Source organism: Spermophilus citellus (genome assembly GCF_964194105.1).
Source record: "Spermophilus citellus genome assembly, chromosome: 7".
Classification (NCBI taxonomy): Eukaryota; Metazoa; Chordata; class Mammalia; order Rodentia; family Sciuridae; genus Spermophilus; species Spermophilus citellus.
The window spans coordinates 121115025-121128740 of NC_138188.1; the positions used below are offsets into that span (position 1 = coordinate 121115025).

At 41.2% G+C, this 13716-nt stretch overlaps 1 protein-coding gene across 2 annotated transcripts in view; it reads left to right on the forward strand.

Moving 5' to 3' along the window:
• The window catches only part of ETV5 (ETS variant transcription factor 5), a 58316-nt gene extending 47798 nt beyond the window's left edge, over window positions 1–10518 (forward strand). For both annotated transcript variants that reach the window (XM_081301654.1, XM_081301655.1), the window contains exons 10-13: window positions 314–382; window positions 559–728; window positions 5575–5676; window positions 7962–10518. In XM_081301654.1, the coding sequence (XP_081157780.1) occupies window positions 314–382; window positions 559–728; window positions 5575–5676; window positions 7962–8183 (563 nt within the window). In that variant the 3' untranslated portion in view covers window positions 8184–10518. The remainder of the gene's footprint in view (window positions 1–313; window positions 383–558; window positions 729–5574; window positions 5677–7961) is intronic.
• Window positions 10519–13716: the final 3198 nt, after the last annotated feature.

Below are 13716 nucleotides of genomic sequence, written 5' to 3' on the forward strand. Positions count from 1 at the left end.
GGCACAGTCACAGCAACACTGACCCATGCAAACATAAACAAGATGTGACAGAACATACTTGTGACTCAGCGCTTCCCTTAGTCTTAGTTCTGATAGCAAGAATTGATGCTGCTCTGACTGAGGCTCAGGTGATTACATCAGAACTCGAATGCCTTAAGTCCTTTTGAAGTCACCCAAAATTCAGGGCAACATAGATACAGCATAGGGCTTATGAGCTGAAGTGACCAAATCCTATTTTAGTCTCTAAATCCAGTTTTAGTATTACACAGAGAATCTATTAAGCAACATGTTCTTTCTCTTTCAACTCCTTCAGGTTTTTCATATGAAAAAGATCCCCGGTTATATTTTGATGACACTTGCGTTGTGCCTGAGAGACTGGAAGGTAAGTAGCCCATCCAAGGTTTTAATGCTAAATGAAAGGGTTGGAGATGTCAGAATTCCTCAAGCAGTCTCTCCAATTGAGATGATTAAATCAGAATCAAACAACGCTCCTTTTTGTCCAAATCTCCAGAGAAATTCTGGACTAAATTCTTGCATATATATCTTTGTCCCAAACAGGCAAAATCAAGCAAGAGCCCACCATGTATCGGGAGGGCCCTCCTTACCAGAGGCGAGGCTCCCTTCAGCTGTGGCAGTTCCTGGTCACTCTTCTTGATGACCCAGCCAATGCTCACTTCATTGCCTGGACAGGCCGAGGCATGGAGTTTAAGCTGATAGAACCAGAGGAGGTAAGCCCTGGGCACTGGACTCAAATGAGTTTTGACTTGTGGTGGTTGATGTTTGTTATTTAGATCTCCATTGAGGCTTTTTCCTGTATTAAGTATGCTCTTTATTCTGGCCTGGCCAGTGGGCTTGGCAGTACTCTTCTTTTTAATAAAACAATTTTTAATTCATGGACAGCCAGAGTTCTCCACTATAAAATACATGAAAAGTTTCTAACCCTACTGCAAAATCAAGGAGTAAGGCCTTGAATATGTACATCCAAATAGGATGTGTTCTGACTCTTGGAAAGTCTTTTTAAGTGTTGTTTCAGCAACACAGGCTTATTTTGGGGTCAGCCCTTGTATGTCATATCTTATATCTGAGGTTTACATGGACATGTTATATGATATTTCAGTCATGTGCTACCCCACTATTTTTTTAAGTGTCTTTAACCCACGGAAATTAAATAATCAAGAGATAGGTCAGTCTTAGAAACTTGGATTTGGATTTTTTTTTTTTTTTTTTTTTTGGTACTGGGAATTGAACCCAGGGGTACTTAAGCACTTAGCCACATCCCCATTCCTTTTTTTTTTTTTTAAGATGGACACAATATCTTTATTTTTTAATTTATTTTATATGGTGCTGAGGATCGAACCCAGTGCCTCACACGTGCAAGGCAAGCGCTCTACTGCTGAGCTTTAACCCCTGCCCTCATCCCTTTTTCTGTGTTATTTTGAGACAGGATCTTGCTAAGTTGCTGAGGTTGACCTCAAACTTGAGATCCTCCTGCCTCAGCCTTCTGAGTCCCTGGAATTATAGGTGTGCACCACTATGCCCAGCAGGGACTTCGCTTTTCTTATAGTGTATCATGTAACATCACAATAGTTGAAGAAATGACACAAACCACCATTATTTTATTAATAGAAGAAAAATGAAAGAAAGAAACGAAAGATTGTTGTTCTTTTGCCAAGAACTATTGACAGAAAAACCTAGGACAGATCAGTGTCCTTTCTTTAGTGGAGAAGACATAATATAGAACCCTTTTTGGAATACCACATAACAGAATAATTAAATCAGTCTCTCAATGTAACATACTTCAAAGGGAGGTAGTGTTTTAATTTTGTTTGATTTATTATCTAGAGTTATTATAAATGGAAAAGCAATAACTGCCCCCCCCCCAAAACTGACATTTCAGTAGCGTGAACTTTTAGGCATATGTGTTAAATCAGCAGAGTAAAAGATACCCTTGAGTTGAGTATAACGGAAATGGAAACAATACTCTTGGAAAGCATTTGAGCAAGGACTGCAGTTTTAGATGTTCAATTAACTCCATGGCTCACTTTAGCACATGAAGGGGATAAGTTGGCACCAGGGTTAGCAGCTGGAGGTAACAACCTGGCACTTGGTTTGGAAGAATGAAATGGTCTGAAAGATGAAATCAGAAAAGGAAGAGAAAGTATGGGTTGGAAGCATGAAGAGTCCTGATTGGTAGAACAGGCAGACTTCATTAAAAGCAGTTTAAAAAAAAAAAATGTGTTTGGTATTCTCTGCCTTGTTTATATTCATTCATGGGAATGGATGTGTGTCCACATCCATTTCAGGTACTATAAACAGCCATTCTACCTTCAAAGCAATAGCTTGGTACCGCTGTGTTTTCCCAAGCATTTCTGTCTGGCTAAGTCATGTGGAAATGGACCATGTTTTAGGCTTCCAGCCCTCCTGGAGAGCCATCCACGGCACATAGGCCTATCCTTCCCCTCCCTTCTTTCCTAATAATGTGGCCTGGTTTATGTGAGGCCTTTTTGAAAGCAAGTCTGTCATGTGGGCAGCCTTATTGATTTATCTCATTTCACAAACAGGAGCTTTTATTACTTTATTGCCACTGCCTCAGGCCTAGCACAGGCTGTCCAGCTACAGGTAAAGCTGGTTATGACCCTTTGTAAAGCTGTTATTGAATCTTCTGCTCTCCTGCCAGTGGTAAAGAAGATGATGAACAGATGGCAAAGGGCCCCTGCTTTCTTACTTAATAAAGAAACTAATATTAATCCAGAATGTTCATAAATGCCAACCAGCTGAGTTGCATGTGTGAGAGGCTTGTGGCAGCCTTAAGCCTCTCTATGTTGATTGGGCAGCTTTGTTTCTTCACGAATTGCTCTTCTCACCCCACCTGGAAGTTCCCAGGCATTCCACAAACTCTCAGTGCTCCCCTAACCTTGGACTGACTGAGTTCCTTGAATGTACTGTTAGCCTCAGGACACATGACATTGCTGAGTTTTCCCCCTTACTCCTTGTGTAACTTTGAGGGCCCATTCTTGTTAATGTCAGGAAGATACCAACTCCTGGAAAAAGCTATAAGGAGTTGTCATGGGGGAGCTTGAAGGGTGAAGCGGAGGAGGAAGCTGTTGGGGACGTAATTGTAGGCAGCTGTGTGGCTGAGTAGTGCACTCTGGGTAATTATCCATAATATCCATTACACTGTGCATGGAAATTGTGGTTTTAAAACTGCGTTTTGGCAGGCCCCCTAATCAAATGTCTTTTGATAGTCATCCAGCTTAGCACCCTCTCAATTATGACTGACTCGGCTTTAATCTGGAGCCATTTTAACTGTGAATCTGCATTAATGAATATTTTGGGGGGTAGGGTTGTTTGTTGAACATGTGGCAGATAACTGATGCCTTGGGAAGTTTTAAAGGATGGGCTGCTAGAAAGAACCACTCCCTGTGCTGCGGCTGTTCTCTCTTTAAAGGGGAGGAGGGGATAGGTGGATTTTTTTTTTTAACTCCTTCAGCCTCAGTCTTTAAGATGTGTGTTCCCTAAGTTACTAAAGGGAGATGTGAAAGAAAGAGCTGGCAATGATCTCTTGCCTGCTCCTCCCACTGCAGAAGAGGGGCAGCCCTCATTTCCAGCTGCTCTGGAGCTGTGCTGCATCATGCATTACTATAGAAGGAGCAGCAGTGGTTAGAGCCACTGAATCATAGGGCTCTGGCCTGGGAGGATGAGTCAGTAACTATGGCTACCAGAGCTGCTTTGAAATCTGTGCATATACAAAACCTCTCTCCAGTAAGCTATTGCATATGCAAGTGACAGCAAAGAGAGGTCACAATTGAAGTTGAAGAATATTCAAAATTGCTTTCTGTTGGCATAGTAAAATGATGATGCTGGGATTCTTTGAAATTTACCCATGTCACTTGGGGCAGACGGTGGTTAAAGATTAGTTTCAGAGAGTGTCATTTCTGTTGAACAGAGCAGAAGAACTTAGGTTGATGTAGCAGATTTTCCTTCTAAACCACTATTTTCCTTGCTTTAAAAATATTCATTCTCTGACCAAGATGTATTTTTGGTCAGTTTTGCCTTTTGGGCTGTTTTTAAGATGGAATTAAATGGGTGTACAATATGGGGACAGTATATGTGCCAAAGGGGCATGAAGCAAATAAATGGAAACATAACTTTCATGGGATTTTTTTGCATGGCAGAGTAGAATCATTACTGTTGAACTATTCTAATTAAGACAAATGCATTCTTCCTTATAGATCATTTTTGGTATTTATTTTTTAAATTTTGTGGGGCTGTTTTGTTTTGCTTTGTTTGCAGTACTAGGGATTGAACCTAGGGCCTCACATGTGCTAGACAAGTGCTCTACCACTGAGTTACATCTCATCCCCTTTTATTATGAGACTAGATCTCTATGATGCCCAGTGTAGCCTTGAACTTGCAATCCTTCTGCCTTGGCCTCCCAAGTAGCTGAAATTGCAGGTGTGTGCATGTGTCCAGCTCATCTGTTATTTATTAAAGGTTGTTTTATAATCCTGAATTCAGAAAGAGTTGCTTTCGTTCTGTCAAAATAATTTAAGGAAATACTTTATGCGAAATGCTGTTTTCGCCCTACTTTCCTATTCCTTGTTTAACATTTGGCTTTCAAAGATTAAAGGAATATATAGTTATTTTTTTTAAGTTACCAAAACTGACCTAAAATGTTCAAAATATGACCTGATTTGCATACATTTAAAGACCTCTGAGAAAACCCACATTTCCAGGGCTATTTTTCTCCTGCCTCAACAGTCATCATCATAAGTAAAATTTTGGAAGTTGAGATACTTAAAACCAGAAATGCTTGACTGCCCTGATAATTGGGTAGACTCTAGTAAGAAGTTTTCCTGCTATAAGTCTTCTTTGCCCAAAGCTCCAATTACATCCCCATCACTGTACCTCAGGTGTACTGGGTTAGATATAATGCACTTCAGAACTGTTTGTGAGGCCCTGTTAATTTTTCATTAAGTGGATAATGGTGCTATGTGCTTTAATGTCCATTCTGCAAGTCTTCTGGGAGCAGGGGATTGGATGGCAGAAGGCCGAAATGATCTGATTCCCCCTTAGTCCGTGAGCAACAATAAGTAAACATCTCCCGGCCCCTCTCCAATCTTATTAGAATTGAACTTTTGCTCTGCTTGCCCATTAGCAACTCACTAGTGTGTTTCTAATGTTTCAAGGATGACCATTCTAATTATTCCTTATTGACTGCTACAGAAACCATAGCACTTAATGGCAACATGTTAATGGTCTATGGGTATTGGTCAATAATTCATACATGGAGAAACAGTAGAGAGCTTGCATCCTCTGGGACACTAACCAAGCCCTCTGCAATCTTAAAGTGGTAGGATTCTTCTAGGTCTCACCGCCCAGCAGTTGTGACTGAATCATCAGCTTTGTTCAATGTTTGGTCTGAAGGGAATTAAATGCTTTCTTTTGTAGGTCAGAGAAATGGATCATTGGCCAAAGCAGGCAGGTTACAGAACTGGTGCTCCTGGGATTGGGAGAAAACCGTAGGCCCAGGGAATGTGTTTCCATTGCCCTTTGCTTTCCTTGTCTTTTCAGGTTGCTCGGCGTTGGGGCATCCAGAAGAACCGGCCAGCCATGAACTATGACAAGCTGAGCCGTTCTCTACGCTACTACTATGAAAAGGGCATCATGCAGAAGGTGAGCAATTACAAGAGACTCTTAGACCACTCTGATCAATTTCAAAGAAAATGTCCAGGGCTTCTATAATAAGACTGTTTATGATAGCTGAAAGAAAGTGTTAGCCTGATGAGTGGTTCTGTGGTAGAAAGGCATATTGAAAAAACAAGCAAGGTAAGAATTAAGTGGATAATTAAGAGCACCTTTAATATTCTTGGATACAAAGAAACCAGGAGTTGCTTATAGGAGACACAATAGGAAAGTTAGCCTCTTCTGCTTTGTTTAAATCGCATGATTATTAAGATGTCCACTAAGCCAGCCATTTTATCTGGAATCAGTTTGAAGGTCTCCATTCCCATAAGAGCTTTGTTGAAGTCTTCAGTTGTTAAAACACCTTGCCCTCCAAATCTGGTGGCTTAATGCTCTCCAAAGTGTTAGAGGAATAAGAAAATCTTATTTTTCAGAACCTATAGAAACTAAAACTCAAAAGCCCAAAGTTTATAAAATGGCAAATGAATCACCCAGTAGCAGGTTGCTTTTTGCAGGGTAGAGGACAGGGTATATTTTGAAGATGTCAGGCAATACAAAATACTTATTGGGATGGGTAGTAATAGAAGGTGGGAATGGCAAGTCTTTTTCTGACCTTCCTTAGCCACCAAATTTTATACTGTGCAGTTCCCAAAATTCTGGCATTTATACTTTTAGGCAGTCTACATGATGTAGACTGAGTATACTTTATCTGAAATCTTGGGACCTGAAGTGTTTTAGTTACACAGTTTTCTAGGTTTGGGAATATTCACATGGACTTTACTAGTTGAGCATCCTTAATCCATGCAACAATCACAATTTAAAGATACTTTATCACACCCAAAAGAAACCCCATTCCTGTTAGCAATCACTTCCCATTTCCTTCTGATCCCCTGTCCCTTTTACTTTTAGTGTCATCAGCTAGGCCTGACTTGGATCTAGTAGTATTACCATCCTCCTCTCCTGCCTCACTGTTCCACACAGACTGACTCTGGGGGATTAAGCTGTGGCTTAAAAAAAAACAAATAAGGATGGTTGATTAAAACTTGCTTTGATGAAGACCATAGCCATCCAGCTTCAGAAAAATCTCAGATTTCTGATACTTGGGTTCTATGAAAAATTGGTGCAGATACCACATTCTGATGACTAAACATACATAGAAGTGGAACTGTGAAATAAACTTAAGACCTCTTGGCCTGATTGTACTGTTACTTCTGCAGGCTTCTACTGGAACCACATACTTCTTAAACCCAAGATTTGAAAGCAAAGCCATACTTTTTTAATTATTTGAGAATCACAACAGAATGACAAATGGGCAGGACTAAACTCAATAATTCAGATTTTTTTATCCTAAAGTGCTTATTTCACCAGTAATGATAGCAGTCTTCCTTTGTCTTTCTGCATTACCTGATAAGCTGAGGATCAGGTTTGATTTTCAAGGATATGTGCCCTCCTGCACTGTTGCTGCATGACCAAAAGAGAGTGGGCTGGATGACTCATCAGCTACCAGATGAGCATCATAAATAATCAAGATCTCTGGTTCCAATGATATTACAATGCATAAAGTCCATACCAAGGCAGTTGTGAGCTCCTAGAGTACAGCAGAACCTTGCAGTGAATAATTTTTTTAAAACAGGGTATACCAAAAAGCATTTCTACTTGACTATGGGACATCCTTAAAATTTTCACACAGATTTTCCAATCAAATTCCTGATCCTTCAAAGTACTAAATCCAGGGGATGGGGTTGTGGCTCAGTGGTAGAACACTTGCCTTGCATGTGTGAGGCACTGGGCTTGATTCCCAGCACCACAAAAATAATTAAAGATATTGTGTCCATCTATAACTAAAAATATTTTTTAAAAATAATAATAATAGACCCAACCCATGAAGACCGTAAACTTTGGAGGTAACTGAAAATGAGGTCTGGCTTATGCATTACACCTTTCAACCCTCAGACCTTGGAACCCCAGGCAGCAACTTCAGCATAAGTGTATTTTCTAAGCTTTCCAAGCTGTCAGAATGAGACCAAAAATGAGGATTTTCTTCTGAAAGAGCCTATCTGGTGTGAATTTGAAATTGAAATATCATCTGTTTCAACTGCTGAGTTAGGTCCCCAAGATTGCTCAAATCCCAGTGATTTGTATAACTGGCTACTCATGAGACCTTTTGATTCTTAGCTCCCTGAGAGGTTGGGCTTCAAATTATGTCATTTTCTTCCCTTGACCCCCCCCCCATTCCCTGTCCCAGCTGGGCCTTTTAAGGTGTGTTTCTCTCGCAGGTCGCTGGGGAACGATATGTCTACAAATTTGTCTGTGACCCAGATGCCCTTTTCTCCATGGCCTTCCCGGACAATCAGCGTCCATTCCTGAAGGCAGAGTCTGAATGCCCCCTCAACGAGGAGGACACCCTGCCACTGACCCACTTTGAAGACAACCCTGCTTACCTCCTGGACATGGATCGCTGCAGCAGCCTCCCCTATGCTGAAGGCTTTGCTTACTAAGTTCCTGAGTGGCTGAGCAGCCAAACCCCAGAGCTAGCAGTTCCCGTTCAGGCAGATGAGGGCAGTGGTTTTGTTTGTGTTCTTGGCTGTTCTAAAGCTTGCCATTTGAATATTATCCGGAGAGCCCAAGCCATCTCTGGATTTTCACCCTGAAAGGCATATACCTTGGCTGGGGAGTGGGAACAGGCAGGGGCAGAAAAACCACCAAAAGGTTGGTGCCCCAACTCTGATTCTGATGAGGTTTCGGGGAAGAGAATGTGGGAATGGAGCCTCCTCACTACCATGGACAATATATGCAAAGCAATACCTTGTTCAGGTTAGTACCCTGAAAATGGGACCGAGTGTGTGACAATCTGTGTTGATCATGGACTACTAAATGCCTTTACATAGAAGGGCTCTGGTTTGCACAATTTATTAAAGAAATCACAAGCTCATAGAAAAGTAGGTAGACTGAGTTGGGGAGGCTTAGACCAATTAAAGGTTAAAAATATGTGTTGAAATTTGGAGAGTTCTTCTAGCTCAATCTGAAATACTTCCCCTTGGTTTAGAAAAAGGGGAGAATCAGTCCTGACAGCTGTTACCCACTCCATGGTTCTCAAATCATAAACCATTGGGAACCTTCCAGCCATGTGGTCACCAAATAGAGCAGGCCCCCTCTCTCTTCCCAGTCACATGGCTGAATGTGGATGGCTTTCATTTTAGGGGAAGGGCGATTAACAGTTTTGACAGTATTTAGTTTTGCTTTGATTCGGGGGGCGGGGGGTTGTTTTGTTTTGGTGGTTGTTTTGGAAAAACAGTTTATAAACTGATTTTTGTAGTTTTGGTATTTAAAGCAAAAAAAACAAAAACAAACCGTTTGGTAACTGTGCACTGTGTCCCATAGGCAGGGCCGTGCCGACTTATGAAGAGCTGCAGCTTGAGAGGGGCTTTGCTGGGGCTGTTCCTTAGCCATGTAAAAGCCCACTCTGTGGCCTGCTTTGTGCTTTCTGCACCAGACAACCTGATGGAACATTTGCACCTGAGTTGTACATTTTTGAAGTGTGCAGGGCAGCCTGGACACAAGCATAGATTCTATGTGTATAGCTCCCCGTGTTCACTAACATGCCCTCTCTGGGAAGCAGATGTACATATTACATGTCATGTCCATTTGAAACTTGGTCACCCGGTGGGAACCCTAGGGATTCTTCCCTGGGCATGACTAATGACAATTTCCATTTCATCCGTTTGTGTTTTTTTTTTTTCTTTTTCCTTTTTCTTTACATCTTGGGCTTTAAACCCTGCATAACAGTTCTGTAGGGTTTGAGGCTTACTGGTGACACAGGTAAAACAGTGCTAGCACTCTGGTTTCCTGCCACTTTTTTAAGTTTCTTCTAATTGCTGTATTATATTGGGAAAGTTTAAAACAACCAAGTTAAAGCTGAGTGAAAGTTGAGCTCAAAGTAGAGGAAAGTCACTCTAGAGGGTGATGGCACTTGCTGCCTGCTCCAGTGATGGAATTTTGTGCTCCCTGTGTCACTCAGAACATTAAGAAGGACTGTGCTGTTCCTCGTGTGTGGAGAAGACAGTGCTGAGTCCGAGAGTGTGAGGCATATGCATTGAATTGCTTTTCAAAAAACGGAATGCTCCATGATCCCCCTTATAACCAACAGCACGTTTGTGAAGAGGTTCACAGGGATAAAGGTGCATTTTATAGATATGGAAAAATGAGATTTTCCTCTATGGGAAATTAGCCCACAAAGGTGTGGAGCTTATATCTTGGGTCGTAATTAGCATTGTACTCTAATCAAAGGACTCTTCTAAACCATATTTATAGCTTTCTAATCTACACATAGTCTATACATAGATGCATATTTTACCCCCCAGCTGGCTAGAGATTTATTTGTTGTAAATGCTGTATAGATTTGTTTTTCCTTTCTTTACTTATCCTGGTTTGGGATTTTTTTTTTAAATAAATTTATGCTGTTTTAGCAACTATGAAAATAATCTTCTGTTGCCTGAGCTGCCCCTCCCCTGCTGTAACCACGTGGCCTGTGCTGTCTCAAGATATAGGATGGCGGCATCACCATTGCATTCCCATTGGACTCATGCATCTCCTGGGTGGTTTTGGTTGTTTTTTTTTGTTGTTGTTGTTGTTGTTGTTTTGTTTTTCTTCAGGGTTTTGAGGGGGGGGGGTTGTTTGTTTGTTTGCTTCTTTTCCAGAGTGTGGAAAGTCTACAGTGCAGAAAGGCTTTAACCTGCCAATTGATTTTAAATACTTCCCCCTGCGCAGGGCTGTATGCATCCTGCCAAGCTGCGTTATATTCTGTACTGTGTACAATAAAGAAGTTTGCTTTTCATTTAACAAGTGCCTGGAATGCCTCTTTCTTGCCCTCAGTGGTCTAACTTTCAAGCAAGCAAAAGCCACCTTTATACCCCGTACCCTTACCCCTGCTGCACAATTATTTAGCCTTACCAATAGATGGTAGAGTTCAAAGTAGTTGAAGAAACTGTTACCTGGATATTCTAGTTAAAAAAAAAATCATCCAAAAGGGATGAGAGAAAGATTCTTTTCCTAGCCAGTGGTGAACAGAGATCACCCCCACCCCTCATCCCACTTAGTCACCAACTCTTGGTAACTAATTTTTAAAAACAGAGTTCATGTTTGGACCTTGGATTGTGTGAAAAGATTAACTAGACTAGACTAGTTAAAAGATTAACTAGACTAGTCCCAGGATGATTCTATTTTAGACCCTTAGACAGATACCTTGAAAACCAGTAAAAACTTACAAGACCATTTCCTAATTTTCTCCCAACAAGTTTTGCTTTTGACAAGTAAAAATTTTACTCATTATCAAATTTGGTCCCTTTGTAAAAGAAAAAAAAGAACTTCTTGTTGTCTTGTTGTGTTTCTTTCTGGCCATTCAACAGTGGGTATCTTTCCTCCAGGTATCTCTTTCTTGTGAGAGTTTATCACTTGGGAAACCTGTGGAAGGAAATCAAGTTTGCAGGGTTGTGTGCAGGTATTGTGCCCTTTAGTGTTCTGTACCTTTAATTTGGGTTTTTCAAGACTCCTATTACAATGGAGAAATAAAATTGAGCCTTTTTTCAAGTCTGCAACAGAAGGCTTTCTGTAAGTTTATCTACTATCTTTCTTTCACTGGTTTACAAGCTTTAAGTGTAGTAACATCGAGACTGAATCGGTGCACAGCCACTCTATTTGGAGCTTGTGGGGAATGAATGTCTGCCACATAAACCCCATTAGCTTCAACAGATTAAGAAAAGATGCTTAGGGAGAAGGGGCAGGGTTTCAGGACAAAGGGGCCCTCCTCTCAACTCCACCATGATAAGGCTTTGACAGTCAGCTCCCCCATTATTCACAGGCTCATTATCCAGCCTGGGCCCAGACCCAGATCGTTAACCTAATGCGGGAGGTCACCAAACACTGCTGCCCTTCTAGTGTTGGGCGCTAGAATAAGGAAGCCAGAAAATGTGAAGTTTATTCTTCATCAGAGTCCCTTTTCACGAGCCATGCCAGAGGAACAATGCTTATTCAGTTGTCAGATGACAAAGAGGTAGTGTGAGGGCAAAAGAATGTAGTTCTGAAAGCCAGAGTATGTGCAGAATCTCAATTCTGATGCAGCTGGGACAAATGGAAACTAATGTGGAAGAAAAACACTCATGTACCCAGACAGTTGGAAACCTTGGAGAGACAATCTGATGCCCAGCCTTGCAGGTGGCTAGAGCTCAGCGTGTAGCTTCCAAAAATGAGCAAAAATGGGAACGTCCAGAAAATTATCCATTTTAAGGCAAACATATATAATGTAAGTATTGATGCTATTCAGCATAAGTATATATTGTACTTAAAATAGGTGCCCGGAGTGAGGGTAATACACAGGCAAGCAACTGTATCCTTTGATCCCGGCAAATACACTGATAATCCCATTCAAAAGGGGCCCCTTAACTGACCAGCCTTTCCTTACTTAGCTTCTCCAATTTAACAGCTGGCTCAACCTCCGGGCCTGGATTTGTTGACCTTGGTGATGAACCTCAGATAGCTAACCTTTGGATACCGCTTTACAGTTTACAGAGCACTTTTTTTTTTTAATCTCCATTACCTTTTTGGCAATCTTTCTTAAATGGAATTACTTTGTTGAAATTGAATCTGAAAATACTCATGGCTGTCAGCCTCCAAAATTACTTTCTTCCTTGGAATGTTTACAGTGGCTATTGTGGAAATAAGACTAGACCCTTGAAGGCTGGACATCTGGTTCTGGTCCCTGCTCAACGGTTGACTAAGTTTGACTACACAGTCTTGGAGGACCTCCTAGGTCAATAGGAGAACCAATAATGTGCTGCTTCCCAGACCTCCTAAGAGGCAAGGAGGAAAGGAGTTTCTTAGGTAACTCAAGGTGTGTATGTGTATGTGTAGTCAAATTCAACAATTACCTCTAAGCAAGCTCCAAAGACAGCTCAGTCCCACAATTAAAGACATATGTTTATCCATTTTCCAAGCACCCAGTAAGTACCTACTAGATGGCAGGCACTGAAGGATACTGAAATTATATTAATGACATTGTCAAACTAAAGGGCTGTTTGTATATGATAATACATGTGATAATCCCTTAAACACTTAAATGCTCTACTTGCCAGCTCCATACTTAAATACTGTGCCACCATCTTACTCTGACTACATTGGCTTCAGGCTGAAGAGCCTGGATCCTCTATTGGTTGAAGGTTATACAGGGATGTACTTCCAGGTATCTGTGCTGGGAACTATTCAGTTAACTCAGGTGGCCGTGGAGCATCAACGGAGTGTGTACCTCTAATAATTAGCAGGGCTCTCCTGGATGACCTTATTTCCTTCTCTCCAAGATGGATAAGTCTCCATCTTGAGTTTCCATCATTCAGTTATGTATCATGTAAGACACAGTGGTAAGCTTTGCGGAGGGGGAGGAATCAAACCCACCCTTCCCTTTAGCAACTCTCAAGCTAGTGGGGAAAACATTTCTCTATATGAAACTAGAATCTAAGATATAACATACCAAGTATCAGTTACCCAATAAATAGAGTCTATTCTATGCCAAGGACTGGGATTACATCTGGGGAAATGAGAAAGGAAGAAAGAAATGATAGCATTTGTTGGAAAGTACTAAGTACTATGGAAAAAAATAAAGCAGGGAAGGGACAGAAGTGAAAGATGGGGGTGGAGAGTTGCACTTTTAAACAAGGAAGTCAAAGAAGACCACACAGTTGAGCAAAGACTTGTGAACAGTAGCTGCCATGTGGATATCTGAAAGAAAAGTGAAGCTTTGAGCAGGCTTGACATATGGAATAGTGAGGACTATGAAACTGGATTGAAGGAAGCCAGAGAGGGAGTATAGTAAATTATAATCAGGAAAGGAACTGGGGTCGTAGCACCTAGGGCCAGCAAGATTTTTAGGACACCAGTATCTATTCATGTTTAGCTGCCAAGAGTTTTTTGAGCTTAGAAATGACATCATTTGATGTATTATATTTAAAGGATCACTTTGACGTCTAAATTGAAGTGACTAGG